Consider the following 27,919-nt stretch of genomic DNA (forward strand, 5'->3'; position numbering starts at 1 on the left):
TGACATTTTGGGATGAAATTATTACATATTAATAAAATAGCTTCCCCCTCCCGCCCCGTCTTTTCCTCTTTTAACAAATGAAATTATGACTTACTGAATTACTCTGCAGCTAAAAGGTTTCCATGACAATGGCATCTTCCAGGCGCACCAGCCGCAGCGTGGTGCCCGTGCCGGTCCCAGCCCCGGCACTCGCCCCCGGCTTCATCCACCCCCCCGGCCCAAAATGGGGGAGATGAGCGAGTGCGAGGAGTCACGCCAAGAAATTCAAACCGTGGTGGGCCAGAGAGGATGCCTGGGTGATTGGGGAGGGGGGTGTCAGCATGAAGTGAGTTGGGTGGGGTCTCGCACAGGTTTTTGGGTGGTCTGTCTGTGATAGCATCGCCCCCAGCCCCTCGTTGGATGGCACCAGGACAACAGGTCCTGAAAATCCCTTTGAAGTAATTAAGCTGAGCCACAAATGAGCAGTTTGGAGACTTGATTGCAGTGTATGGGGCAGGGATTTGGGGGCTTAGGGCTGCCCCAGGCCCTTTTTGGAGCTCTTGGAGGGGGCCAATTTCCACCCCTCCCCGACAAACCAGCATTTTTCACAGCTGTGTAATAAATCCGACTTTTATTTCCTTGCACCATCGACACCTCGAAGCCGCTGGCTTTGCCTCTGTCCTCACCAGCCCCTTGCAGGGAGCACCCAGCCGGGTCCGTGGGGGTGAAATGCCCTGCAAAGCCCCGCACCCCCCCACCCCCCCCTGCAGCAGGGTTGTTCCCCCCCCACTGCCCCTGGGTACCCACAGTATCCCCCATCCCCGGGACCCCGACCCAGCACCCGCAGCTCCCTGCACCCTGACAGGCGGCCAAATTCGGGTCAGGCACCGATGCTGCTCAACTGCTGCAAAATTCAGGGCCTGCAGATGGGTGGGGAGGTCGGAGCTGGAAACTGGGACCCCGACAGCTTCTTCTTCCTCCTCCTCCTCAGCACGGTGAGCCCCGGGGGATCCTCCACAGGCAAAGGGAGCCCAAGGGGTGAACGGGACCCCAGTGACCCTTCCAGCCACCCTGCCCGAGGTGGCCAGTCCCTCGGCCGGCACCGGCGGGGGGGTTCAAAGCCATGACATGGCAGCACTGAGCAAACCCCGCTCCCTGCCCGGGCTCATCCCGCCGGCTCCGGAACGAGTCCCCTCATCCTCACGTGCTGGCTGCTGTCAGGACACCTGCGGGAAAAATATTGGGAGAATATTTCATGGGTGCCGAGTGATGCTGCAGGCTCGGGGGGAGCTGGGGCTGTGCTGAAGTTGGGGGGGGGTCCCAGTGCATACAACCGGTGGGTGCATGGGGGGGCACTGAACCCTCTCCCCCACCCCAAGAGCCCCTCTGGGCCCCTAATAAACCACCCCTCACGCATTGATACATACTCCCCCCCCTCTAAAGGCTCCCCTCTTGGGGCTCCAGCATCCCGACCCCTTCCCTGCTCCCGTTGGCCTTGCACCCAGCCCTGCCTCAGTTTCCCTGACAAAAGGTGGGAGTGGGGACACGGGGGACAGAGAAGGACTTACCGTGATGGTTTTTATTCGTCCCAGTCGTCTCATGCAGCTCCAGCCCGAGCGGTTTCGGAGCAGAGCACACTGCTCCCCCTCCTCACACGGCTCCATCCCGCACCACTGCCGGCTGGCAATGAGGCGGGCTGCCGGAGGCGCGGGGCAGACGGGGTTATTTGGGAGAGGGGAAGGCATGTGGAGAGGTGGAGGTGGAAGGAAAAATGGGGGGAGGGATGAGTGGATGGAGGGATGGATGGAAGGATAAGGGAAGGATGGAGGGAGGGGCGATGGATGGGTGGATGCAGGGAGGGATGGGTGTGTAGGTGAATGGAGGGATACGTGTGTGGATGGAAGGAGGGGAGGGAGATGGATGAGTGGATGGAGGGATGGACAGGGGAGTGGATGGAAGGACACAGAGGGGAATGGATGGATGAAGGGATGGACAGGGGAGTGGATGGAAGGACACAGAGGGGAATGGATGGATGAAGGGATGGACAGGGGAGTGGATGGAAGGAGACAGAGGGGAATGGATGGATGAAGGGATGGACAGAGGGACGGGTGAAGAGATGGAGGGAAGAAGCACATAAGCTCATCCAGCACAGGACCGATTTGGGGACCACAGAGAGAGGCGTGCGCAGGGGACCATGCTCAGATTGCGGGAGAGGGAGGTGGAGAGGACAGAGCGGGGGCAAAGGGACGGACAAGGGGCTGTCAAGGACTGCCAGGGACCGACTCCAGGCCAGAGCAGCCACCAGCCCCACTGTGCCAGCCAGGACCCACATCTCCAGCCATGGGCCCTCGCACCCCCTCTCCCGTGGGACCCCCACGGAGCGGCACCGATCCCCCCCTCCCCGGCATTGCGGTTACCGTCCACGCAGGCCGGCTTGGCGCGGGCGGTGCCGGCGGCTTGGCCGTGGCGGCAGGCGCAGCGTGCCGTCTGCCGGGTGATCGCCCGCCGCGGGTGGCTCAGGTCCCGATCCAGCGCCGTGATCTCGCACGTCCCCATCTCCAGCTCCTGCCCTGCAAGGGGACGGGTGCGAGGGGGCACCCGTAGCGCTGAGCCCACTCGGGGTGGGTGGGGGGCCTGGAATGTCTTCGCCCAGGGCCGGGGTTCACCCATCCCCGGCACCACAATGTGCTGCTTTACCCAGGGCTGGCAAACCCTCTCCCGCTCCAGCCTGGCCGAGAGGGTTTGCAATTTCATGCCAAACCCCAGAAATCAGGAGGGAAAACCCCGAATGAACCTGGTTTGGGTGAAATTTTCTGGCAAAATCAGTCTCGGTCATTTCCGGGCTGCATGCAACAGGGTATGCAATGCAAAGGAGATGCCATGTGTCACCTCCAGGTTGGTCGACCCGCTCCTCAGCTAAATTTTGGGTTATCTTCCTCTGCTTTTAAACTGATTTTTACGCACAAATTGCTTTCAAACCTTGAGCCCAAAACCAGCCCCAGCCTCATGGGAAGATGGGACCGAGGATGGGAGCAGGGCAGGACAGGAGCTGCTGGGGCAGAAATGGTCATGGTCCCCCCCGCCTCATTGCCCACCTTTTGGGGCCAGGGCAATCCTGCCCACTGCCCAGCACCCTCCTGGCCATGCAGGAGCGAATTCAAACCACTCTTCTCCCAGTTTCCCAGTCCCGCTGGGACACTGGGGACTGTGGCTGCATGCGGGATGGTTCAAAGGTGGCGAAGTTCAGATGGCTTGGGGGGGAGGGCAGCATTTCCTGGGGTTTGGGGTGGGTTTATTGGGGTTTTTTCTCTTCGGGGTGTGGGACCAGCACCCTCCGGCAGGTCTAGCAGCAGCCCCCGGGCCCGAGGGTCCCACAGCTGAGGGTGGGTGCAATGGCTGGGGTCCCTGCCCCGTCCCATCCGGGGGCACATCCCCCCCCGGAGCAACACCCTGGGGGTCCCCACAGTCTCGCAAGCAGGTGGGGGGACGGGGGGGGGGAGGTGAGGTCCTTGCAGGGAGTGGGGGACACATTGCCCAGAGCCCCCCCCAGCCCAGCTCAGCCTCCCTGGGCAGCTCCAATTCCAACCCCCTGCAAACAGCTGACCCCCCCCCCCCGCCCCCCCCCCGCCTCCAAATCCCATCCCAGCAGCCGGAGAAGTTTGTGCCCGGCTCCGCACGCTGCTAAAGGGGTGCAACCCACCCCCACCCCCCCCAGGAGAAGCCCCCTCGGCCGGGTTCCCCCGAGCAGGAGGGGGGGCCCGGGGGTGGCGACGTTACCTGCTCGGGGGGGGGCGGAGGAGAGGAGCCAGAGGAGGAGGAGGAGGAGGAGGAAGAGGAGGAGGAGGCAGCAAATGGTCGCGGCGGCGGAACGCTCCTTCCAGGCGCCCGGCATCCTGCGCTGCGGCCCGCCCGGCCCCCCCCTCCCCGCCCCGCACCGGCCCCGGGGCCGCCCGCCGTGGGAGGGGGATGCTCCAGCCGGCCGGGAGGGAGGGAGGAGAGAGAGGAGCCCCCCCGCCTCCCCCTGCACCCCCACCGCAGGGGAGAAGGTGCAGCCTCCCCCCCACACTCCGTGCAGGACCCCCCCCCCCCCGGTGCAGCTCTCCCACCCCTCGGTGTGGAGCCTGCCCTGTCTTCAGCCCCAGTCCCCCCCCCCCCCCCCCCATTCCAGTCCTCATCCCCATCCCTGTCCCCAGCTCCCTCCATCATTCCCAACTCCCATTTCTAGCCCCAGTTGCCCCCGACCCCCTCCCCCGACCCCCCAGTCGCTCCCCCTTGGTGGGAGCTGCCCCCTCCTACCCCGGGGTACGGGGGATGCTGCAGCCCCTGCAGCTCAGCCCCCCCCCACCTGGGGCCATTGGGAACAGAAAAAGAGAAGAAACCAGAGCCAGCGTCCACTTCTCCAGCCATGGGTGGCACGGCCGTCCCCAGGAGCCGAGGCCACTGCTCGACCTCTCCCCGTCTCCTGGGAGAAGGGGACTGGACCCACTCCGGGTGCTTCATTTGGCCCTTCCACCTCCTGGGAAGAAACCCTAAAACTCCTGAGCTGTTGGAAAACTTTTCCTCCTCCCCAAAAAGGCTCCAAAAGAGCCAGTAACTGGCCGGCGGGACGAGGCTGTGGCTTGGCCAACGCAGGTGGCATTTGCCAGGGAAACATACGAGCCAACTGAACCTTCCCCGGGTGGGCTCTGGTCCCAAGAAAGGGCCGGGAGGAGATGCAGCGGGATTCCTTGGATTTTAAGCCACTTGGAAACCAACAGGAAAGCTCCCTGTTCAGCTCGTCCGGCTTGAATCCGTGAGCCTGCGAGCGGGAGGGACACGAGCCGCTGTGCCGTATCCCCGGCACCACTCGGAGCCAGGCATGGGGTTGGGACTGAAGAGCCCTTCTTCCTCATCTTCAAGTCCATCAGCTTCTCTTCAAGGCTCTTTTCCATCTCTCATCCCTTATAGCCCATAGTTCAAAGTGGCCCCGGTCTCATCGCAAGGGTTTCCTCTCCCCTCCACCCTCCTCTTGATTTTATTTTGTCCTCAGGACATCTCTCAGCCCACCTGCCTGCAATGGCAGGAATCAGTCGGGGCTCCCTTATTGCAGCTCCTCAGGCTCCACGCTTTAATAAAAAATCCTGGTTGCATCCAACAGAAACAGGCTTGCAGATACAGTCACCATTTATTGTCATGAACCGCACAGGAATGTAATGCAATTTCCCCTGGGGATTCCATAAAGGCTTCATTTGGGAGAGGAAAAAATGCCAAAAATGCAGTCTTGGGTTAGAGGGCTCCATGAAACTCTCCCGAGGTGTTTACAGCCCTCAAACACCCCAGCTTTGCTGCAGAGAAAAGCTGCTGCCACCAGCCCCTGGACTGGAGAATTTGCTCCCATTGACACCTGAAAATGTTTTATTTCACAAGGCCGTGCTGGAAGCCGGTGACGGGAGAGGGGCTGCACCGTGCTGGGACATGGGTGAGCTGGTGGGCACAAGCCAGGACACGGGCACTTGTCCTCGTCACTGTGGCAGTGGCTGGCCCTGGTGACATTGGGGACCTGCTCCCTCCTGGTCAGGCTCTCCCCAGCCCCCAGTGCTGCTGGTTTGCTCATTTGCAGCCCGAGACGGAGGCAATCGCATTTCCATCGCTGGACCTCACGCGATTGTGATGCAAGCCCACAATGCCGTGTTAATGGTAATAATTAAAGGAGAAATAACGAGTCCTGCAGTTAAACTCCCTGCAGTGGGTCCCTGCCTCTTTTGCTCCATCCCAGACAGGACCTCCAGCTCCTAAAACCTGGGTGAAACCCCAATTGCTGGTGGGTGCCCAGTCCTGCTGGGGCTGGAGGTGACACCGTGTCGCCTGCAGACGCAGAGGACAGCGGGGTGGTCCCCGCCGTGGCAACGCAGCCTGGCCACCCTCCAGTGCCACTGGCCACAGGGACACCCTGCTCCCTGCCTGCAGGGATCCAAGCTTTCATCTGGAGCCATGCCGATGTTTCCAGGCTGGGAGAAGAAATCCCGTTTGGGTGGGATGGAGCCTCATCCTGGGTCACCCTGGGATGGGGATGCTCAGCACCTTGCAGGATCGGGGGTACGCTCACCCCTTGGCTGTAACAGCCCGTTTCCAAAGGACAACAGCGCACTCACTCCGAAAAGGGCGCTGAGCCTGCAGCAGGATCCGGCCCGGTCAGGGAAGGCTGGCTGAAACCCAGACCAGCTCCTGCCAGTGTTGAGGCCAGAAACAACCTTGATGGGCTCTCCTGCCCCAGACTAAAGGCTCCCTGATTTAACCTCTCTGCAAAGCAGGGGGTGCAGGGAGCAGAGCCCAGGAGAGGGGTCTGGGGGCCGACTTGGTGCTGAGGACACGGCCGTGACAGGACACAAACCCTGGATGGGGAGAGAAGCTGCGTGGGCCTGGTGAGACCCAGGGGAAGGAGCTGGAGAGCCAGCCCTTCACAATCAATTATAACAAAGCCTGGGCAACAAACACAGGTAATTAGACTTGCCCAGAAGTAATTACATTTGTTCTGCTCCATTGAACTTTAAAAAGTAATTAATGGGGATAGAAAGCGACTTGGGGGGGTGGTTAAAGGTTTGACCTCCCATAAGCTGCTCTGACCAACAGCAAACTCAGACACCACCACTGAGTCCTCCAGCAAGACAGAGAACCTCCCCTCATTTTACAGCTGGGGAAACTGAGGCACAAGATGGGGGTAGGTGATGTGCCTGAAGCCCCTCACGAGGCCAAATAAGGACTGACCACCCTCAACCCTACTGCAAATACTTGCCAGACCACACAGTTCAATTGTTAGTTTTGGGTTTTGTTACTTTTTTTTTTTTCCCACTTTTTTTTTTTTTTTTTTAAATTCATCATGTTAAACTAAGGACCACCAGGCCTGTCTCAGAGAAAACAACAAAAGGCACACACAAAAATAAAGTGAAAGTCCAAATGCCTGAGAAAAACAACTCCAGGTTAGGAAAGCGATTTCTTGAGACACTGTTTGGAGTTTTATTGGCAACAAGGCTCTGCCTTTCACATGCTTGGCGCCAGCCTCACGGCCCACCGCCTTTTCCCACTGGGAACAGCAACAGAAAGCAGAGGGACCAGAAACCTCCACCCCCTGCCGAGATAGCCTACATCACCCCATGGGAGCGCTGGGAGAAACCTGGGGTGGCCCGGATCCGTCCCCCCATGCCCTCCCGCATCCAGCCCTTGGCATCACGTGGACAGCGGGAAGAAAACGGCTCATTAAAACATTCACGATGGGTTTGACTTAAAAGCAGACGGCAACGAGGCCAGCCCGGTCCTTGCCGGCCCTGCGGAGGAAGTCCTGGGAGGACGTGTCCGCATGGCCAGGGAGTGCTGGGGGCAGCCAGTGCTGGATCTGGGATCGTTCCTCCCCGGAAAGTCCCGCCGGCGGCACCAGCACAGCTCTGCCCTGCAGCGCTTGGAGGGGCACATGCCAGCAGCTGACAAGCCCAGATACCCTGTTTCCTCAGCACAGCTCTCCCCTGCTTCCCACTGGGAGCTCCCGTCTCCTTTAAATGCCCAAATCCTCTTTGTAAGGGAAGCCTTGAGATACATATTTCTATCGCACTTCTTCCTGGCAGATCCAACACTGCAAAAACATGGTGGGGCAGAAATACCTGCAGCTCTGAACTGCCCCCCAGCTCCGGAGGGGTCCGAAGCCCAATGATGCCGTACCTAGGTATCCTTCCCAGGCATGGAGAGGATGGGGAGAACAAGGGGTGCACATTATAAATATAAAATCATTATCTGCTACAAACAGAAGACGTATATTGTACATCTTTGACCCATATACACAAGAACACAATATACACAGAATGTCTTGGAGGAGCAGGGGTTTTGCAAGGGGGTTTCAGGAGATGCTGCTCCCCTACCAGCCCCCCTGCACCTCCCCCCCGTGCCGGAGGGGGCTGTACCGACAGCACATCGGTCACCAAAAGTCCCGTCAAGCTGGCGTGCATCATTCGAACTGCACATGGATGGAGTGGTCCCCCTGCCGCCATACCCGCCCTGCTGCCCTGGGGAAGAGGGACGCGAAGAGGATGGAGAGAGGGCAGGCTTGAGGGGGTCTCTCACGAACCCACAAAGTGCTTGGGGTCTCCGGACCCTCGGAGCGAAGCTAGGCCCTGAGAGAAACTTCTTGCCCTGCCGCCCTCCGGGGGAAGGATTTTTCCAGCCAGGTGGGTCTCTGATAAGGCATTTTCATCTGGGAGTTGGAGCGGTGTCAGAAGAGAGAAGGGAGCAACGCATGTGGTGGCAGGTTAACATGAGGCAGAGAAGCCAAGGTGGTCCCAGCCAGACAAGCCCAGGGTAGGGAGTGGAGAGGACAAGAGGGCTTCGTCCTCAGCTCAGTTTATCTGTAAAGCTGCCCGCCATGTCCTCCCCCAGCCCTTTCAAGGCTCTCTCCCTGGCTCAAGCCACCAGCATGGTGTGAAATACTGACGGTCGTTGGAGTGGCACATCCAGGCGCATGGAGTGGCAGACAGGCACACGTTAAGAGTTAAGACAAGAGTTCATGTGAGCTTTGTACAGCGAGGAGCAGCTCCCGGTCGGAGTGTCCGAGGACTTGGGACGACAGAAATGCCACAGTGATCAGATTGGGCCAGGACAAGGGTGTGAGCACGGGGGAGAGGAGGGAGTCGAGTCCTGGCACCTATCGGCGGTAATGATTGGGGGCATCTGCAAACATATACTTGAGTCTGTAGGCTTCAGCGAGCAGGAGTCCAATTTCTTCGTTACCCCAGTGTATCGTGGGCAGGTTTTGTAACAACATCAGAAGGCCCTGAAAGAGGGGAAGGTGCTTAGTTTGGGGTGGTTGAAGGCTCCAGAGCAGGCTTGGAGCTGGCACGACCAGAGGCAGCAGCACTCAGTAACTTTCGCTCACCACACTCACAGGTCTGAAAGGCTCAGAGACAGCATTAAGATGTGCTCGTGTCTAGATCCGAATCAGTGAAGCACCTCAGATGCCCCCAAATCCCTTGAGATGAAGGTTGCTACCATAGTGTTACAGCTGGACACCAGAAGGCAAACACAAAGGGACTTACCGGGATCAAAACTTGAGCCCAGGGAAGAGCTGGTATTTGATGCTTGAACCCTCCAACAGCTCAGTTCTCTGTCCTGACTGCTGAAGCTCAGACATTACTTTTAGGCAAAGATCCTGAGACTGGATGATCTTGGAGCCAGCTTTAAGATGATTGTTGACTGTGTCCGTACTGGGCTCCCACTCAGAGCAATTCCCTCCCCTCTAGCCCCAGGCAATTACCCCCAGCCCCAGGGACTTACTTGGAAGTCTTCCTCATCTAGGATCTCCTTCCGCCACTTGATCAAGAAGGCGGCACAGACGTACAGGTGGAAATGTGAGAATCCTTCTGGCTCTGACTGTGGACAGAAAAACTCTGGGTCAGCTCCTGCAGCTCAGCTGGAGCATGACTTCCCTGGACACAGATATCCTACAGGGCCACCCATCACCCAGCTGGCTATAAATGTCCCAGGGCCACACTGCTTTCCTTCCCTCATCTCCCCAGCTGCACTGTGCTGCCAGAAGACCTCCATCCCCTCATCTACAGGGAATGGGCCCCACAACGACCAGCCAAGCAGGGAAGGCAGTGGGAGCCTGCGTACCTGGTAGGTATCCCAGAGGCGGATGGTGCAGCGAAGAGGCAGCTCCCTCATAAGCAGATTGTTCATCCAGCGAAAGGCAAACTGCAGGTATTCGACCTCGTACTTCCTAAAGTGATTATGTACCTGCTCTGAAACAGCACATTTCACTTACATACCCGGGGACCACAGTGCCCCAGCTCCCACACATGGCACTGCCCCCAATGCACTGGCTTTCACACACTTTCAGGCTGAGACCTTGCTCTCCTAAATGCCTCTACTACCTCACCCTGTGCTACCTGGCCAGAAAAACCCTGTCCCCAGGCAGTTTCTGGCTGACCCTACCCTGCCCTGCTTCCGTACGTGTTGTAGGCAAGTGTCTACCCTTGCCCTGAGAGTACGACTTGCAAAGGAGGCCTCCCGATGTTGTGACAAAAGAGACTCCAAGCTGCTCCAATCTCCTTGTCACCTACCATCGATCCGGCTGACTAGCTCCTCCAGGGCTTTGACTTTCTTCTGGATCCCTGGCTGTGCAAAGGTGTAGTTATCCTGTGGGGAGAGGCCATAAGTCAGAAGCAGCAGCTCTAACAACAGCTAGAAACGACCAAAACCACATCCCCAGCTCCACAGGGAGCCGAGATCACCATAAGCCAAGGAGACATGGCTCTTGAGCACTAGGATCATCTGCCTGCTTATGAAGTCCCTAGTCAGGGCAGTGTCAGTTGGACAGCCACAGCATCTTATTTGCCCAGGATTTTACCCATGGGTTCTGCTCAGTGAAGTAGCAAAATCTCCCAAATGCTGGGACAAACAGAGTGCTCACCCAAACACAGAAAGATGACTGCACTGTTACCCCAGCAAGGGGAGAGAAACCTCTGCGGCCCCAGAAGTGGCTCACCTGTATCCCATCCAGCAGCTTGCTCATGCACCAGAAGCTATCAGCTTCGATGCTCCGTAAAACATCCTGCGACAGGTTCGTCACGTCAAAGTTCTCCACGTCCTCCTCTGCAAAATAGAGAGGGAAGAGCATCAGGAGGATGGGGGACACAAGGAGGCTCATGGGACACATCGAGGGGCTTTATCAAGCCAAGGCAGGGCAAGAGGCACTACAAGGCTCCCTGCATGACATGAGTGGCCTGCCTGGCACAGAGCACATCATCCATGCACTGAGCTACTTCTCCAACCCAGGTGAAGGGCTGAAGGACCCTGAAAGACCCAGTAGCCATGACATGAACCCAGCCCAGCTCCCTAGGGGACTGTGGGAGGGATCCCACAGAGCTGCCATTGTTGTTGTCCCTCTGGGGCGAGGGCTGCACATGGACAAAGCTCCTCGCATATGGGACACCTCTTGCTGGACCGCATCCTGCCTTGGTGACAGCAGGTCTCTGCCAGCTGCGACCAGGAACCAGGGAAGAAAATGCTGCTTTTGACCTGGGGTAGCACGAGGGAGCTGATCTCCCATTCCCTCTTTGGTAAAGACAAGATTCATCAGTGCCAGCCTAAGACCGAGTCACAACAGGGGCACCCAAAAAGTGGCTGCCAACTCCGAGGACCCATGAGGAAGAACTACCAAAGCCTCAGAAACCTCTACAGGAGAGGAGGACTCTCGGGCACAGTTGCAAGGACCCAAAAGCATGCAGACATCTTCCTGGAGAGCAAAAAGGCTCCGAGTTAAATCCAGTATGAAGCCTGACAGTGGGAGCACACGGAAGAGGGACTGCTCAGCCTCACAGAGCTCCTCCTCGAGCCTGGCTGACAGGAGAGCTCCAGCAAACAGAAGCAACCCCATGCACAGAAGAGCCTTGCTGCAGGGGAAGCAGAGATTTGTGCAAGCTTGTTTTTCAAACCCAGTGAACCAGGTGCCTGAGCATGAGCATTAGTAGCAGCTCTGTCCCCAAAGGGTACTCACAGAGTGCAAAACATTGCCCTTGCTTTTAAATAGGCTTATGAACCCCCTGGAAGGGCAAGGGAGAGATCATATGCCTCAAGGGTGGGACAGCAGTGATGCTGGCTGAGTTTGGAGCAGAGATCACCTGCTCCAGGCCAAGCTCACCTTAACCTGGAGGCTGTGGAGGGCAACAGGCAAGGGAAAGCAGTGGAAGTTAGGAAGGAAACAGTCAAGAGACACAGGTCTGGCCCTCCTGGCTTGGCTGATGCAGCAGCTCCCTCCCTTCCTCCTTAGGAGGAGAGCGGCTGTCACGCTGCTGACAGAGACCTCGGAGGGAGCTGTCATGCCGCTAAATCGGATCAACAGATGCCAGGGCTGAACTGGCCTATTTCCAAACCCAGAGGCTCAGAAATCCAAACAAGCGTCTTTGATCTTCCTTGTAAAGGAGCAAGAGGGAGAAGATGGGTCTCGGGGCTGGAGTCGGGCCACCTTCTTGGCTCAGATACACCGCAGGGCAGCTGTCTCAGGCTGGCAGCGCTGTGAAAACTGACACTAACAGATCCTGCCCGCAGGAGGATGGGAAGAGCAGAGCCAGCAACTCCAACGCTGCTACCACCTCTGCCCCTCCTCTGGGGCAGAGCTCAGCTCTGGAGCAAACTGCCACAGGGAGCTTTAGGGACAAGCAAGGGCTTAAACCTGCATTAATCTGGCAATCTTGTACTGCAGAAAGAGCAACAAAGCTGTGTTTCAGTTGCAGGTCATCATCCAAAACTACCACTCTTTTGCTGGCTTCTCCACAGCCACTCTCAAACAGGTAATGAGAAAGGCAGGCAAAATCTGTTTAACACCCATCTCCTTCCCTAGATAAATTCTCCCACAGAGTAAGGAGGATAGACAGGAGAAGGAGCGGGACAGGGCCACATGCATACAGTCAGGTTGGACTGGTGGGAGAGGCAGGCTCAGCCACGCAGGAATGAGCCTTGTGCAGCAGACCTCCCCGTGCAGCTCCACACATGAGGACCGAGATGGAGAAGGGGATGTGGTGACCTGCCCATGTGATGGGGAACACCCTGCTGCTTGCACCAGTATAGGGACAAGAGGAGCAACCCTGCCAGCACCCTAGTGTCAAAGCAAAACAGTGGTAGGAGATCCCCAGCATGAGCCAACACACATTGCAAGAAGCTTTGAAAAAAAACCCGGGTCTCTGGAGTGTGTGGCTCAGCACAAACATCTGCTCAGCAGCATCATTAAAGAGGCCCCGTGGAAAGGAGCGAGATACTCAACATATGGCTCCGACAGGGACTGAAAAGGAGCCAGCGGCACAGTGATAGCTGCCTGCAGCTGGGCTAGAGGCAGCCAGGACACCGCTGACAGCGTCACGGGGTGTCCAAGGGCAGCTGGGGCTTGGGGAAAGCAAAGTTCTGTGAGTGACATTTCAACAGGGCTCAGGGCTGACACAGGAGAAGGGGCATCACAGTCCCACTTGAACCCCTGCCCCAAATGCCTGCCATGGAGCAGATCAGAGGAGCCAGGGGTCCAGCCTCCCACATCCCTGCTTTCCATAGGGGAGCTTTAATGACTCCCCGTATTCTGGCAGCTGGGGCTCAGTGCAGGACTAAATGCCTGGAGAACAGTTAAACCCAGTCTCAGCTCACAGCTCTGCACAGTAATGGGCAAGTCTGCACTGCGTGCAGCAAGTGACAGGTCCAGGGCAAAAACAGAGTTCAGAACAAGCTGGGTCAGTCACAGTGTGACTAGTAACACCCAGGTACAAGGCTCCCCTTCTTTTCACCCAAGCTTCATTTCTGCTCCTGCTTACAGGGAAACAGAGTCTTAATTTAACCGTGATTAGGATTTAGTAACAAAGCCAGTTAGGAGTGAGCAAGATCAATACTTTCCATGGCATTGCTCCCCTCTAGAGACTTGGTGAAATGCCAAACAGGTCCCAAAGCTGGTACAATCCCTTATGCAAGGCCTTGAATAGAGGATGGAAGTGGTGTCATATGTTGAGATGGGCAGAGAGCACTGGGAGAGGGTGCAGGGGCCAGCATTGACACTACCTGGGGATGCTGAACTCATTCCTGAGCTCTGTCACTACCATTTTAAATGCAAACACAAGCCACGAGAACTGGGATTGACTCAGTGCAGCAGGAGGGGCTGTGGGACCTGAGCTGGGAGGCAGTTTTAGCAGGACTAACAGCTCAGCATCCCTGTGCTTGGCAGGCCCTCTCTGATCACCTGGAAAAAGGGGCATGTGGTTTCCTCCAGCAGGTGCTGAAGTGTCATCCCTGCCCCAATTCTACAGATGCCAGACTGCCTCTCCCCATCCTCACCGCTCAAGCTCTGCATCCCCAGCGGCACTGGCAGCCTGCGCCCATCCTAACCAGAGGGCAGCAACAGCAAGCTCAGCTGCTCCTGCAGCCTCAACACCTCCCTCAAGCTCTTCCTCACAGCGGCACCAGCTGAAAACAAGCAGTGCTCAGCAATCTGCAGCAGAAGCCATTGATCAGCTGGGAGGAGGAATACCTCCAGCTATGGAGCTGGCAGTGGCAGGGGCCCAAAGTGCCCATGCTTGCTGCCAAGTAGCTGAGGCAGCCATGTGTGTGCAGAAGGCAGGTAGAGCATCACAGGAGAAGGTGAGCCAGCTTGCCACGCTAGGGTAAATGGGAAAACACAGCAGTTAAATCTATCCATCTGCCAAAAGCTCACAGCAGTCTGCACAGAACCTAGAGGAAGCACGAGTTTTGCATTCAGAGTGGGTGCAAGTACCAGAAAAACAACAGGTCCTGACTAGCACTGGAGAAGGGGGCAAGGGAGTTCACACACAGGGATGGGAAGCTCTGGGGAAGAGCTGCTTCTCCCTGCTTCAGCCTAGGTGGTATTTTCTGAAGCTGGTCAAAGGGGCACACACACTGGATTCAAGGCATTGCTCAGAAAGAAGAGGGAAGCAACATCAACGGGACCCTTTCAGTCAGGCTAGGGAGATGCAGGTTAATAACGGGTTCATCCAGTTCCCAGAGCATCCCAGGGCAGCTAGAAGAAACAGCTTCCCACAAATGTTTTTCACTCACTGGTCTGTTTACCTCCTTCAGGACTCAGAGAGGTATACACCCTTCCTTCCCATACCTTCTATGGTGACGATGGAAAGGCATCAAGTCAAAGACACAGCAGTATGGCCAGCCAAACTGCTCTAACTAGTACCCCAAGCAAGCTGTGTTTAATCCCTCTGCACACAAGAGCCTGGGAGTTTGCTGGGTTACTGCTGACTGTTGGTTCATTCCTCCTGTCCATTTCAATGGAAGGAAACTGCCAAATTGTTCCCTGAATGTGCTTGATAAGCTACAGACCATCCCCTATGCAAACCACCCACCTTTTCCCCATGGACACATTCTAGCCTTTGGTGGGACGCCAATCAAGCCCTCTGAAGGATGTTTTAGGCCTTGGTCTATTAACTGATATATAATGGAGACACTAACCACCCAGACACATTAATCAGCTGATAAGCACGGAGGAGAGGTTTTAACTGATCTGTAGAAAAGTTGATTGGTTGTCTGCAAATGCAATGCCTGCTCAAAGCATGGGATGATGCGTTAGGAGTCTACAATGAACTTGGAGATGAGGACCAGCCCATTATCAGTAGTGAGACTGCTTTATGAGAAGCCACTAGATTGAACAGTAGAAGACCAGGGTGTCAGCCTGGCCTTGTGCTGAACAGCTAACCAAAGGCAACAGCTTGTGAACTCCCACCTCCGCCTGTCAGTTCTGAATCACACATGCACACCACAGTCCCCGGAGAGCTGTGATGGTCCTGCCGAGTCAGCTACTGCGGGAGGCAGCCCTTCAAAGGCTCTAACACAAACAGCTCAGGGAAGACAGTGGGCATCTAAGCAGATGAGCCAGCCGGCAGCACAGTGAATCCCTTCTAGCATCTTGCAGTCAACAAAACACCTGCTCTGAAAGGAGAGTAGGGGCAGCAAACCCAAGAGGTTTGAGTATGGAGTCAGGGCTGGTGCAAACTTCCCAGAGCCAGCTTTAAACGAAAAGCGAGGGAAAATTTTCCAGGCCAGTTGTACACACACCTTTGAATGTGGAAGTACCCTCAGATGACACACAGGTGTATGAGCCCTCAGTGGCTCTGTGGGCAGGGGTTGCCTGAGCCACACAGATCGTCCCCCTTCCCAAGGGGGATACAGCTTGAAGAATACAAGCAGAATTTCCTTTGAACAAGAGACTTCCCACAGAAAGGTGAGTTGTCCCTTTGCACATGCTGCACAAGGATTACCAAACTGTGCAAGGCCTCTTTTGGCTCTCCTGCTGCAAGAACGCAGGTACAGTGCAGACTTGGCTGATCCAGGGATCCTGAGAACTAGTGATCCCACAAAGAGAGCCTCTAGACCTGCCCTGCCCAGCACCAGCTCTTCAGGGGCCTGTCAGTAAAGGCAGCTGTAGAGAATAGCCGGTGCTCCAAACCAGCGACTTAAATCCTGCTGCAAAAGGGTTTATGCGACCATGAGCACTGCCAGTTCTTTCCCGCCTACATTCAAGGCAATTACTGATTTTGCCCTTAAATTCTCACTGCTACACAGGCAGACCAGAGAGCAGGTAGCCACTGAGACTGCTTGTGACCTAAAGGCTGGCTTTCAATCCCAGGCTCTGGGGACAAAGGGGATGCATGATGTTGCTTGGCCAAATTCAACTCAATGGGTCTCATACAGATGAGTTTTTTCCTCCAACACAGGTTTCAGAGACAGCTGGAATCAGGAAGGTCACATTCAGAGAGGAAGCTTCAGTCAGGGGTGAAAACAGCCCTGGAATATGGCAAGAAGCATGACCCTAGCAAGAGATGGACAGGTCTGATGCAGCATGAACTCTGCAGCCACATGCAGAGAGAGTTGAGCCCTGACACCCAACACAGTCATACCAGCTACGCAGGCAGCTCTGATGCTTCAGACCAGCTCCCTTCTTGCACAGATAACTCACTGTGCACAGCTCTACTTCTAAGCCAATAAAACGATCCTGGACAACCAGCCTCTGCCAAGACTAAGTGCCATCAATGCCGCTCAAGCAATAAGGCACAGGAAAAGCCACTCAAAGGGAACCTGCTAAGACCTGACAGGGTCTTGACCTCCCAGGAACGGGAATTCACTCCAGCTGGTAGCAGTGCCACATTTTGTCCCTTCTTCAGGCTGTGAGGAGCAACAGCACTTCTAGGGATCAATCCTGACCACACCAGCTACCACAGTGGAAACTGAGGTGGCCTACCTCTTCACAACATCCTCAGAAGAGGCAGATCAGTACTAGTTTACAAAGCTTTCGCTAGATAGTGGAAGGCTTCCACTGACTCAACAAGCTTTGGATCAGACCTTAAAAATATTTGTTCAACAGGATTTCTCTGTCACTAATACAGCCTTACAAATGCCCTTTTCCTTCTATTTACAGTGAAAATGAAGAGCCTTTAGGCATAGGGATTACAGCATCCCAGCATTAATGTCAACCCCAAAACACAGTTAGAGCTGTAGAAAGAATAAAAATGCTATGGGTGGAAATGACTTGATCTCCGGCTAAAAGCAACTGGCTGATAAGCAAGCCAAAAGCAGCAGGGAGAAGTCAATTTGCTTTCTGAAACTCTCAGCTTGAGAAACACACCTGTACTAGCAGCACAGGACAGGAATCTTTATTTAAATAGTTTGTTTTACATTCTCAGCAGGGTCTCTTTATACTTCACTCATTCCTCCTAGAGCAATAACTAGCTCCAAGCCCAAGCTTTGAGAGCAAGACTCTCCCCTCCCCCAACTCTGTATATCAGAGTTTCCCTAAACTCCCTCAGCGCCTAAAAGACCCCATTCTCCTCCAAGCTGTAAGGATGTTAAGCACATTCAAATGCAAATCCTCCCTTAGCACTTCAACTTCCGTGGAGCTCAGCAAGGTTATGAAACTGAAGTCGATTCAACCAGGCAGCAAAGATACAGTAAGAGGTCAAGATGCATCTCCAGCCTAGCTAAGGCGCTGAAGGAAAAACACATCATCCCCTCCAGCAAGGCAAGCTTTTCTGATGCTAGCACTTCACACTATTTCAAACACTGTGGTCAAGGGGCAGCACTGTGCTTCAAACAGCAAATGTCACTTACCAACATACTCAGAGAGGAACACAACAAAGAATGGAGTGACCAGGTCATTGATTCCCTGTACATAGCCGCTGGCTGGGTGTCGAATGGCCCAGATAAACAGGATTCTTTCAAAGATCTAGGGAAGAATGAGGGAAAGCAGGTACTTGCATTAGCCGTGCACAAAGGAAAGGCAGAAAAGCATAACTGCTAATCTCAGGGAGCAGAGATCATGCGCTTACAGGCTTTTCTACAGCCATATGGGTAAGATAAGAAGCATGCAAGTCCTAGGAGAGACTCCTGTATGATCCACAGATCCCACACACAGGCCAGCCCCCACTTCACAGAACAAGGCAGCCCAGGCTCCTCATCAAAGCCTCCACTCGAAGAAAAGCAGATCCAACTTTTTAAGAGAGGTGGCTTAAGACCCTTCCACCCACAGGGCAGGGCTGCCTACTAGCAGAGCAGCACGCCTTGCTGAACATCACATGGAAAGCTAAGGCTACTTACTTTCTGTTATCAGCACAGTACTCCCAAGCAAAACATCACAGATCGGGATAGTTCCCAACAGGTCAGACTTCCCCCAACAACCAAGGTGTTATTTCCAGAATGCCCCAGCCCCAGGACACCACGCTCTGATGTACCACATACACACGCTGAGCTTGTTTCCGAGGAGGACAGATACCCACACCTCCTGGGCACCTCTCAAACCTATCCCTGCCCAGGTTTCTCACACACTGCTTTGCACAAAAGAGGTTTCATAGCAAAACAGAACTCATCTCCTGTTCTGGTTCAAATGCCTTGAATTTGTCTCAGAACAAAAGCTTGAGGTCTTTTACCAACTCTTGGCTACATCTCACCACAAAAGAGCTGATCTCATAACCCTGAGCTCCAAGTCTGATGTCTTTCAGAAACACGGGACAAGACCAAACAGTTTCAGCAGGTATCAGGAGCTGTCAGCCAGGTAAATTTCCCCACAAAGCTAACTCACTAGTGGCAGTACTAGTCTAACTCCACACACACAGGCCCCACGGCAAATGTGGGGCAGGAGCTGCACTCCTTCTTACCTCCTGGACGAGCGGCTGCTGGAAGAGGGGAATGAGTGGGTTGGTCCTTGGAATGTCGATGTGTATCTGGAAGAGAGGGTGGGTTACACACACCAGCTGTGCTTTCTGGAGGCACAATAACTCATCACAGGCTAACAGAGGACGATCCACCCCTCAGTGTCCCCCCAAGTGAGAGGTGCACTGGCTGAAAAGCACAGCAAGGGCTACCCATGACAGCTGGACTGAGAAAATCACCTAGAATTTTATCTCCAGTCTCTGCTGTTCAGGCATGGGCAGGTGGCCAGAGCTGGGAAAGAGCTGGGGTCTGAAATCTAGTTATTAGATCAATTTAGGGAAGGCATAAACTAATACCTGTAAGAAGACGAACAGAAACATGGTGCCCTGTTCTCAAGGAGAAGGAAGCTACAGCTACAGGAAGTCTTAGCATGACCCCAACCACATGGACAAGCAGCAGCAAGAGGGAGGAAAGGTATATAACCAAGGCAGAAAGCCAGGCAACAGGCAGAGGGCTTGTACCTGTCGGTAGGTGTCTTGATGGTGCTCCTCATTGCGGGAATCATAATACTGCTGGATGAAGCCGAAGTACTCCTCCCGCTTGCGCTGCAGAGTCAGCTTTCGCCGCTCCATATTTGCAGGGAGATAACCCTGCAGCAGGAAAACCTGTGTCAGGGCAGACCCTCTTCCCTCACCACAAACCATCCCCTGAAATCCTACCAGTCAGCTGTGCACCCGGAATCATCAGGCACAGAGACTCAGGAGCTGGGGAAAGAGCTTTCATGGGATTTGGCTTTCACAGCCCCTGATGCCTCTACTGATCTCGGAGCAACCCAGCTTCATGGGATTCAGTTTTCCAAAACAGTGACACACACATTCCCAGCACCAGTCTGGGCTTTGTGCTCAAAGAGAATGTAGCAATTACACTCCCTGACCAAAAAAACCCTACAGCTCACCCGTAGGCTGGGCACGGATACAACACAAGCAAACCTGGTTATGGGACACATGAAGGTCTAGGAGCACATGTCCCTGGCTCAGCACATTCCCCCCACACTCCTGCATCACAGCTCCAAGTACTCACTGAGAGGAGACGCCACGTCACAGGCCGGACCTCTCTGGGCACACCAGGCCAGCTGCATTTCCTCAGCTCATCTGCAAACGGACAGTGGTGGCAATGGATTAGATCCTAGGCACGTCCAGGCACCACTACACCTAGAAGGAGAGGAAAGCCCAGTCTGCTCCTGCAGGCTCTGGAGACACTGAGCCTCCAGGAAGGCTCCACATTAGCAATGACTGGGGATGTGCGTCTGCAGCAAGGGCAGTAGAGAGAATTTCAGCTCAGCCTGGGCACAGAACTGGTGGCTGCAGGGGCCCCAGTGTGCTGGAACGTCAGTTCTCATGCAGAGCCTAACAGCCCCCAGTGATCACAACCATCATTTGTCAGATGGAGAAAGACTGGGAACAGACAGGGAGCTGGTGGAGGACATTACCATCTGCCAGCAGTTTGTGCAACCATCCCACCTGGTGCAACTGCAGGCAGTCATCTTCTCCTCTCCACCCTGGAGCAGATCCAATTACAACCTGAAGCAGGCAGCAGGCCCCCTTTGCCTTCTCCTTCCCACCCACAGGCACCCCCATTTTGCCACACTCACCCAGGTCTGTGTTGTGGCTGGAAAGGAGCTGCCGAAACTTCTCCAGGCGGGTTTTCTCCCTCACCGTCATGGGGGGAGCGCCCGAAGCATTTTGGTCAGAGATTCGGGCAACAAGTGGAATGACGGGCCGAAGGGGAAGGGACTGCTGCTTCTGAAGCGGGGTCCGCACACAGGCCTCCTCTGCAAGGAGCAGATGCTGCAGTGAGGTGGTGAAGGAGATCGTGTCTCTCCAACCCTACCTCACTCCTCTAACCACTGTCAGAGACCTGCCACTGCAGATTTCATCCCTCTCTTCCCAGCCCCAGCACCACTGGCCCACTCTGATGGATCAGCTGTTGTGGCTCTTCCATCATTTCCCTCCCCTTTCTCCTTCCCTTCCTTCCTCCTGCATCCAGACACCTGGCTGCCAGTGGATCAGACCTCCCTCTTCAAATGCAAAGCCATGGGCAGAAGGACACACAAGATGAAGCAGAAGAAGCTGTGGGAATCCCAGAAGAACTGACCTTCAGATCTCCTCTGCTCACCTCTGATCTAAATGGTGATCAAGCGAATTGCTAGCACAGAGAGAGGAGGTCATGGGCTGCCAATGCCACCTGCTGGCAGCAGGGACCTGCTGGGTTACTTTCACAGCACAGGCAGCTGTCTGCCTGTGACAAGGCAGAGTTAGCAGGGGCTGATGCTGCCCAGTTCCCTGCCCAAGCTGTACCGACCTGGGCTCTACAGAGCCTCATCCAGGCCTTTACTAAGAGCAGCACACTGGGCCACAAAGGAAGCAGAAAGTGAGCAAGCCCAAGCAAGAACTTAACAGATCTCCCCAGAACACAGGATCCTCTGGGACAGATGTGCCTCTATGCAGGATATTGAGCAGCAAAGGACACTGAAGCATTAAGGCCAGGACTCCAAAAATGGCTCCTTGGAGCACAGGATACTACAAGGAGGCAAAAGCCTCTGTTGAGCTTACAGGCTGTGTCACAGTCTCTCACCCATAACATGTGAGTAGCAGCAAGTGGCTGAGTTCAGCAGTCAACCAGGAGAGCATCAGAGCAGGAGGTTGCTCCTGAAAACAGCTCTTACCAGATGTCCTGGACAGCTGGGCCTCACTACTGGACTTGATGACCTTGCAGTTGGTGGGCATGTCACTGAGAGTGGACGGGGCCCGCTCGGGTTTTGCCCGCAGCTTGCTGTGGTTCTCCAGAACCTGGGCGGCTGTGGCCTTGGCCACTTTAGAGTTCAGAGTTTGCAAAGAAGAAGAGGAAGAAGAGAAGTCCTCATCTTCGTCATCACCAATGTCCCAGGCATCACTGGTGTTGCGGGCAAACTCATGAAAGCTGGAGGCCTTCTTGCTTTTCATAGGCAGTGCGTTGGTCTTGGAGCGGTCCTTGATGAAGCTGGGAGCCAGAGAGAAACAGTATCAAAGCAATGCTGTCAGACAAGTCCATTTTCTTTCCTTCCTTATGTCCTCACTCCAATCAGCCAGTCCCTTTTTCCCGTTTCCCTGTTCCTCCTCCCAGACCCAAGGAACGTGTAAAGTCTCTCTGGGCTGCCCGCTGCCGGGAGGCAGAGCCTGAGCTGGTGTGATGGCAGGGCACAGAGGCCACAGTGCCAGCAGACAGCTGGAGAGGCGCCAGGCTTCTCAGCTCAGAAGGGCAAAGGGGAGAGACATACAATTCCTCCAGGTCTACCTCCCCCCACCCTAGAGGAAACTGGTAGATAACACCCAAAAATAGTCTTGCGACCTGGGAGAGGCATGTCAGAGGTTGGATGGAGCCAGTCTGTACTTGTGGACACCCCTGATACAGCTGCGATGGCTCCCAGCACACAGACCAGCCTGGTTCTTTTCTCAGGCACAGGAGGAGCTTTTGCATTTACCCTTAAGCTACAGGAGTCAAAGTCCACCACCTGAAGTGTCACAGACAAGGGGGAACCTTCACCGCTATGCAGCACGAGATAGAGACAAGGAGGCAGTTCAGCTCAGCTCTGCCTTTTCCTGCTGGGAAGGGTGCTGCAATTCTGCAGTGTCGCAGCTGCTGGGCAGCTTTACTTCCCCTTCCCTTAATTCTTCTGTCTCCAAAGGGGAGCAGAGGGCTCAGACACCATTGCTAAAAAATATGCCTGTCTCCTCTGATGTGTCTGGTACAGTATGGATTTCTGGCTGTAAAGGGTGCCAGCAAATAAGCTTTCCCTGCAAGCTTTTGCAGAGCTCAAGACAGCACCGCATGCCACTGCTGCCCTTCTCCGCTGGAACACCCCAGTGCCAGAGGATGCTGGAGACCTCCACCTACTGCAGGACTGAGCCAAAAACCTGCAAAGCCTTGCAGCCTGCATCTCCAGAAGATAAACACTTACTTTTTGGTGAGCCGGGGATCCAGCGGAGGATGCTGTGCACCATAGACAGGTTGAATGCTGCAGGAAGAGGATAGGAAAAAAAAAGACAATGCAAAAACCCACAGAGTACCCAGGAATAATCTCCTCAGCCTAGACTGGGGTCACACTTCTTGCCTGCTGTCGGAAGCTGAATAGAGACCAAAACCAACTTCAATAACCTTCTGTCTTCAAAGCCTTAGATCCAAAGCACCACATTCAGCTGAAGATTTGCTCTTTGCACCAGCAAACAGAAGCCTTGTTTAAACTCTTAGGCTCTCTACAGTCTGAGCTGGGATTTGAGATCTGCTCTTTCCTGCACCACTGATTCACTCTGAGTGACCATGTCTCTCAGTCTCCCTGCCTTACACACTGATGTTCAGTCTCTTTTCCATCAAGGGGATTTCCAGGTTTGGAAATTCACACTTCCAAGCCCTGCGGGACAGGGAAGCGAGCAACACTGGGGCTCCTCCACAACACACCTGAGGGTTTGAACTCCATGCTGGCTCTCAGGCTCGTAGCCAATGCTACAGCGAAGCAGCCTCTCGTATGGTACACAGTTTGACTCAGGTCCAAATCCCAGCTTAATCAACTACTTCCTATGTGGCCTGAAATGAGTCACCACATCTCAGTCCCTCAGCTCCCCCTCCCTATGGAGTGGGACTAGTGGGACAAGGAGCCTGAGGGCTGCAGGCACTACATGGGGGAGCATCACCTCGGGGAGGAACTGCTAGACAAGTGCTCCTCACTAGTTTTACAGGCTCTGGACACGAGACAGGGATCCTAAGTTATTGCCTCCATTTGGATAACTATTCACAGCCATCCCACCCTGAAAAACCATCTCTGGAAAACAAGTCCTCCCCATCCCCTGATACACAGCATGGTCCTGCATCCCATGGTGGAGACAAGGGCCCATTCAGAGCTGGCACACAAGGGACAGGCTCCTCTTGGGTCAACAGAACTGGCCTGGTTTCCAGGAGCTGCAGCTGGTGCCCGGCAGTAAAACGAGCAGAGCCCAGCTGTGTAGGAGGGGGACAGCAGCCTGGCACAGCTAGGAAGTGCGCTGGGAACCAGTTGATGCTGGGGAAGCAGCAGCAACAGGCCCAGCTGGCAGGGTAGAGATGCAGAGATCCAGGGCAGAGGCTGGAAACAACCACAGCACAGAGAGATCCTGGTGGTGAAGCCTGGCGAGGGGTGGACTCGCCGCTGCAGCGGCTGTCCCTCGTGGCTGGAAGCGCTGAAAAGGCTCACTGTGTTTACCCACCAGCGATCAAGCCTAGGAAAGAGTTTGCTGACTAATTAGCATCTAGGAATCAGGACAGCTATTAAGCAGAGGCACCCCCGTGGGTGGGCATAGCAAGCAGATTAACAGGAGTAAGAAAAACAGCCCCTCCAGATCAGCGTTGCTTCCTAATGACTCATGGCAGCTCCTTGCAGAAAAGGAGCCAGCAGAGCCTCTCCAATACCCAGCACCAAGCTCACACCATCTCGTGACAGCAGTCGCAATGCTGCTCCTCTCTGTGCAGGGATCCACAGTGACCGCTTTGATTCACAGGGGAAGGCCTGAACTTCACAAGCCAAACTAATGATGTGTGTTAGAGATAGAGGAGGGGATGTGGCAGCCAGCTCTGGGTGAGGAAACCCTTCCCTGGGGCTCTGAAGCAATTGGCTGATGCCTTCACTGGATAACGGCTGCTACAGCAGCAGAGGGTCCCACCTTCCAAGCAGCTCTTCTTAAAGAATTTGAACCCAGGCTCCCCCAAAGCATCCCAAGCTGATCTATTTGCACAGCCCATCAGCCTGTGCTCCCACACAAGTGGCTGAAGATGACAGTCTCGTTTCCAGTAGGCTACAAAAGCAGGGCTGAACACCACCATCCTGCATTGGTGACCTCCAACCGCTGCAATGGAGCGGGTTCACCCCATGTTTGTCCTATCTTTGCTGATTCTCTGCCCTATCCACCCATGCAGAGGGTGTAACAGGCTGGACAGGAAGAGTGCAAATGCTACGAGGTGTGCAACAGGTGATTTCTAAGATACACGAGCACATGCACAACTACCAGACGGCAAGTTTGTGCCACCCTTGATGTCTGATCCCGCTCCTTTAGCTCACGTCCTTGTACCTGACTCCCAGCAGATACTACAGCTCCACACAAAGGTGCATTACCACATCCTACTTTTACAGCTGAGAAAATTGAGGGAAGGGAGTGATACCACCAAATGACGCTCAGTAACTTTACTTACTCTTGCCTGGTTTTCCCTGATGCTGCTTGGCTAGATGAATCTGCTGTCTCCGAGCTGTCCTCACCTGACTTTTGCATGGACAGAAAGCTCAGGGCAGGCATTACTTCTCAGCAAACACACCACTGAGTCAGGAACCAAGATCTAAGCTGACACTGTGCCCCCAAACTGACTGGACAAGTCCCCTATCCTGTCTCCGTTTAAGCTCGTTGGGACCAGCATTTCTTTTTACCCTGTGTTCAGTGTCTGGTACAACAGCTGTACTATCTGTGTTACACCACTCACGAGGAGATCGTCACAGAGGGTGGGTTTTTGACACTGCAGCAGGAAGCATATCCATGAAACCTCAGTGCCACTTCGGACACAGAATATATCTATTCCTAGCAGATTCTGCTTCTCTCCTTTTAAAACAGCATTTAAATACCCCCCACTAGAACCTGACTGCCCATTTCTCTATAGAGCAGGAAATAAACAACCCATCACACAGGATAACACACTAGAGCAACCTGCCAACGCATCCCCAGAAAATTACTGGGGCGAGAATTCCCAATGCAAAAACCACAGGACAGTACTGGAAACATGAAAAAACATTTACTAGTTCTGCCACCATAGATCTACAGGGAAAAAACACCAACTAAAAGCTAATAAAACTTGGTGACCAAATGCACAAAGTGTCACAGAAAAGGAAGCTAACAGTCTCCAAATCTTTACAAAGCCTCCCTCTGCTAGCTTGTCAGGGCTGAGAAAGGAGAGCGCCAAGAATCTGTATAGCAAGACCTCTCAAAGCTCAGACAAAAATGAAGAAAGGGAGTTTCACATCTAGCAACCATGGATGCAGCACATGCCCCCCTCCACCTTTCCAGTTGTGTTGCCCAAGACCTGTCAGTAACTGTCCCTGCAAAGGACCAGCACGCAGGGTATTTAGAGGTGGTAACGAGGCTCCTGGACAGCAGGATATTTGCCAAGCAGCCGGTTAGGAGCAGGGGAGAACTTTGCCAAAAACTTGACGTTGGAGCGTATTGTCTAGGCAGGACTGACTGCCTACCAGACCGGTTCACCTGGTTTGAGCTTTCCAAGCCAAAGCTCGAAGTCACCTCACTGCAGAAGCGAGATGCTGTCTAAGACCACCATCTGGAAGCACGGCTGTGACCTCTGAGTGAGGAATGGGAGCAATCAGGAGACAAAATGACCTAGGGAGAACACAGCATTTTCTGCCCCAATGAGCAGAAGAGGAGGAACGTGTTGTGCTTGTTGCTTTCCCTTTGCTTGCCACAGACCTGTATTGTCCCACCAACCTGAGGGAGCCAGCACAGAGACAAAGAACCAAGTGAAAGCACATTAGAAAGAGAGATTTAACTGGCCTAGCAGGATTTAAAGCCAACTAAGCGTTTCAGACTGCGTCCGCACACGAAGCGGGGAAGGGCATGGTTCAGATAAGGCAAATGAGAGCAAACGTGAGGAGCACCAGATGGGAACAGCACTTGTGAAAGCCTCCCCAGAGAGGTGGGTGAGCCCTCCCAGAGGGCTCTCCCCAAGGGAGCCTTGTAAAGAGCATCTCCTTCATCACCACCAGCCTCTTCTTCCTATACACCACTTGAATCAGGCATTTCACTTGTTTCACCCATCCCTCGGCGAGTGTGGGTGCCTCAACAGGAATTGGGACATCGCGGCCGGAGGAAGCAAAGCTGGAGACGTGCACACAGACAGCCCCCCTCAGTCCCTCGTATTGAGTAGAGGTGGACCAGGAGTGACATCCCACACAGGAGAGCATAACAGGGGGGCACATGCGTTGGCAGGGGCACTTGTTTGGGACGCAGTTGCTGCCACCCAAGGCGACACCTCTAAGGGCTTCAGGAAGGAATAAGGTTTCTTCAGCATCTCTGGAAAGGAGACTGGTACAGCCCTGGCTCCGAGGCCAGCCCAGGGGGGCCTTCAAGGCCCTGCCGCCCTCCACCCTGCTTCCCATGGGGCAGAGGGTGCACACAGGGTCTCCCCCCAGCCCCCACACGGCCTTGCCCTGCCCTACAGATGAGGGGGCAATCGTGGCGCTGCCCTTGTCCCTCGCACAGAGAGAACTTCCTCCAGCAAAACTCCCCTGCCCCACAGCCTGGGGTGCCCCTGGCATCCCTCCCATTGCAGGGAGGGACCCCGGCGCCCCCAACCAGCTCCGCTGCCCTATAGCCAGAGTAAATACCGCTGATATGCCCCCCGCCCACCCTTGCCGGGGGGTACCCCGGGGCCCCCAGCCCCATAACCAGGGTGGGTGCTGCCGACAGCCCCTTCCCAAAGCAGAGGGGCTGCTCCAGCCCCCCTACCCAACGCTCCCCCAGCTGGGGAAGGGGGCTGCGGCGCTTGCACCCCTTCCCCCCCGGACCGAGGGGACCGGTACCGGCCGGACCGGGCCCGCGCTTACCTGCCCGGCAGCTTGGCGCTCCGCTTCCAGAACTGCCTGCCGCTCTCGGCCGCCATGGCGGAGGGGAGAGGAGGGGCGGGCCCGGCCGGCCAGCCAGCGAGCGAGCGAGCCCACCGGCCGGCCGGCCCCGCGGCGCGGCGGCGGAACGCGGAGGAAGGCGGCGACCCCCCGCAGGCCGCCTCACCGCCGCCCGCCCGCAGCCCTCGGCGGCGCCATCTTGGGTCCGGGCGGGGAGAAGACCGCCATTGGTCGCTTCGGGCAAGGCGTTGCGGATGGGCCAATCGCGAGCGGGAGGGGGAGTGACGTACGTGACGGGGCGGGGTCCAACGGGCTGGAGGAGGGGCTGTGTGAGGCGGGAGAGACCATTTGAGGGGGGGGAAGGGAATAAATCATCCCGCCCCGGGGGGGATAGAGCAAACCACTAGCATTGAGGGGCATGGAGTGGGGCGCGAAAGCGGCGCCGAGGCGGCGGTATCTGCGTGGGCCGGGGGACGGGGGGGACCCTGAAATGGGGAGGGCGGGTAGAGTTAAACACCGCCCTGGGGAAGGGGAGAGACCATTCACGTTGCGGGGGTGGCGGGAAACACGCCCAGCAAGCACCTGGGCGAAACC

General features: G+C 55.3%; 2 protein-coding genes across 3 annotated transcripts; both read right to left on the bottom strand.

The window, feature by feature from the left end:
* Positions 1-838: 838 nt before the first annotated feature.
* LOC126052151 (chemokine-like protein TAFA-5) lies at positions 839-2,535 on the bottom strand. The gene is made up of 3 exons (XM_049832397.1): positions 2,397-2,535; positions 1,548-1,675; positions 839-1,205 (listed from the first exon to the last, which is right to left on the bottom strand). Exons 1-3 carry the CDS (start codon positions 2,533-2,535, stop codon positions 1,197-1,199), a joined length of 276 nt encoding a protein of 91 aa, XP_049688354.1. The 3' UTR covers positions 839-1,196.
* A 2,696-nt stretch (positions 2,536-5,231) lies between these two features.
* TBC1D22B (TBC1 domain family member 22B) lies at positions 5,232-27,565 on the bottom strand. 2 transcript variants are annotated; one of them, XM_049832645.1, is made up of 13 exons: positions 27,308-27,560; positions 22,640-22,696; positions 21,368-21,681; positions 20,294-20,473; positions 19,723-19,793; positions 19,164-19,292; positions 18,648-18,713; positions 17,605-17,719; positions 10,487-10,593; positions 10,062-10,137; positions 9,613-9,740; positions 9,274-9,369; positions 5,232-8,773 (listed from the first exon to the last, which is right to left on the bottom strand). In XM_049832645.1, exons 1-13 carry the CDS (start codon positions 27,361-27,363, stop codon positions 8,645-8,647), a joined length of 1,524 nt encoding a protein of 507 aa, XP_049688602.1. In that variant the 5' UTR covers positions 27,364-27,560; the 3' UTR covers positions 5,232-8,644. The 2 variants fall into 2 exon arrangements, with proteins under 2 accessions (XP_049688602.1, XP_049688603.1); XM_049832646.1 differs by lacking the exon at positions 9,613-9,740 and having other exon boundaries at positions 8,638-8,773; positions 27,308-27,565.
* Positions 27,566-27,919: the final 354 nt, after the last annotated feature.

Source organism: Accipiter gentilis, chromosome 29, assembly GCF_929443795.1.
Source record: "Accipiter gentilis chromosome 29, bAccGen1.1, whole genome shotgun sequence".
NCBI classification, from domain to species: domain Eukaryota; kingdom Metazoa; phylum Chordata; class Aves; order Accipitriformes; family Accipitridae; genus Astur; species Astur gentilis.

Bases quoted from the DNA above. Each gene is read 5' to 3' on its own strand.
- LOC126052151 (XM_049832397.1), bottom strand. From the start codon at position 2,535: ATGGGGACGTGCGAGATCACGGCGCTGGATCGGGACCTGAGCCACCCG. The intron at 1,676-2,396 runs GTAACCGCAATG...CGCCTCCGGCAG, and splicing joins CAAGCCGGCCTGCGTGGACG to CCCGCCTCATTGCCAGCCGG.
- TBC1D22B (XM_049832645.1), bottom strand. From the start codon at position 27,363: ATGGCGGCCGAGAGCGGCAGGCAGTTCTGGAAGCGGAGCGCCAAGCTG. The intron at 19,794-20,293 runs GTGAGTGTGGCA...GTCCGTTTGCAG, and splicing joins CAGCCACAACACAGACCTGG to ATGAGCTGAGGAAATGCAGC. The intron at 10,594-17,604 runs GTAAGTGACATT...TCTATTTTGCAG, and splicing joins GTTCCTCTCTGAGTATGTTG to AGGAGGACGTGGAGAACTTT.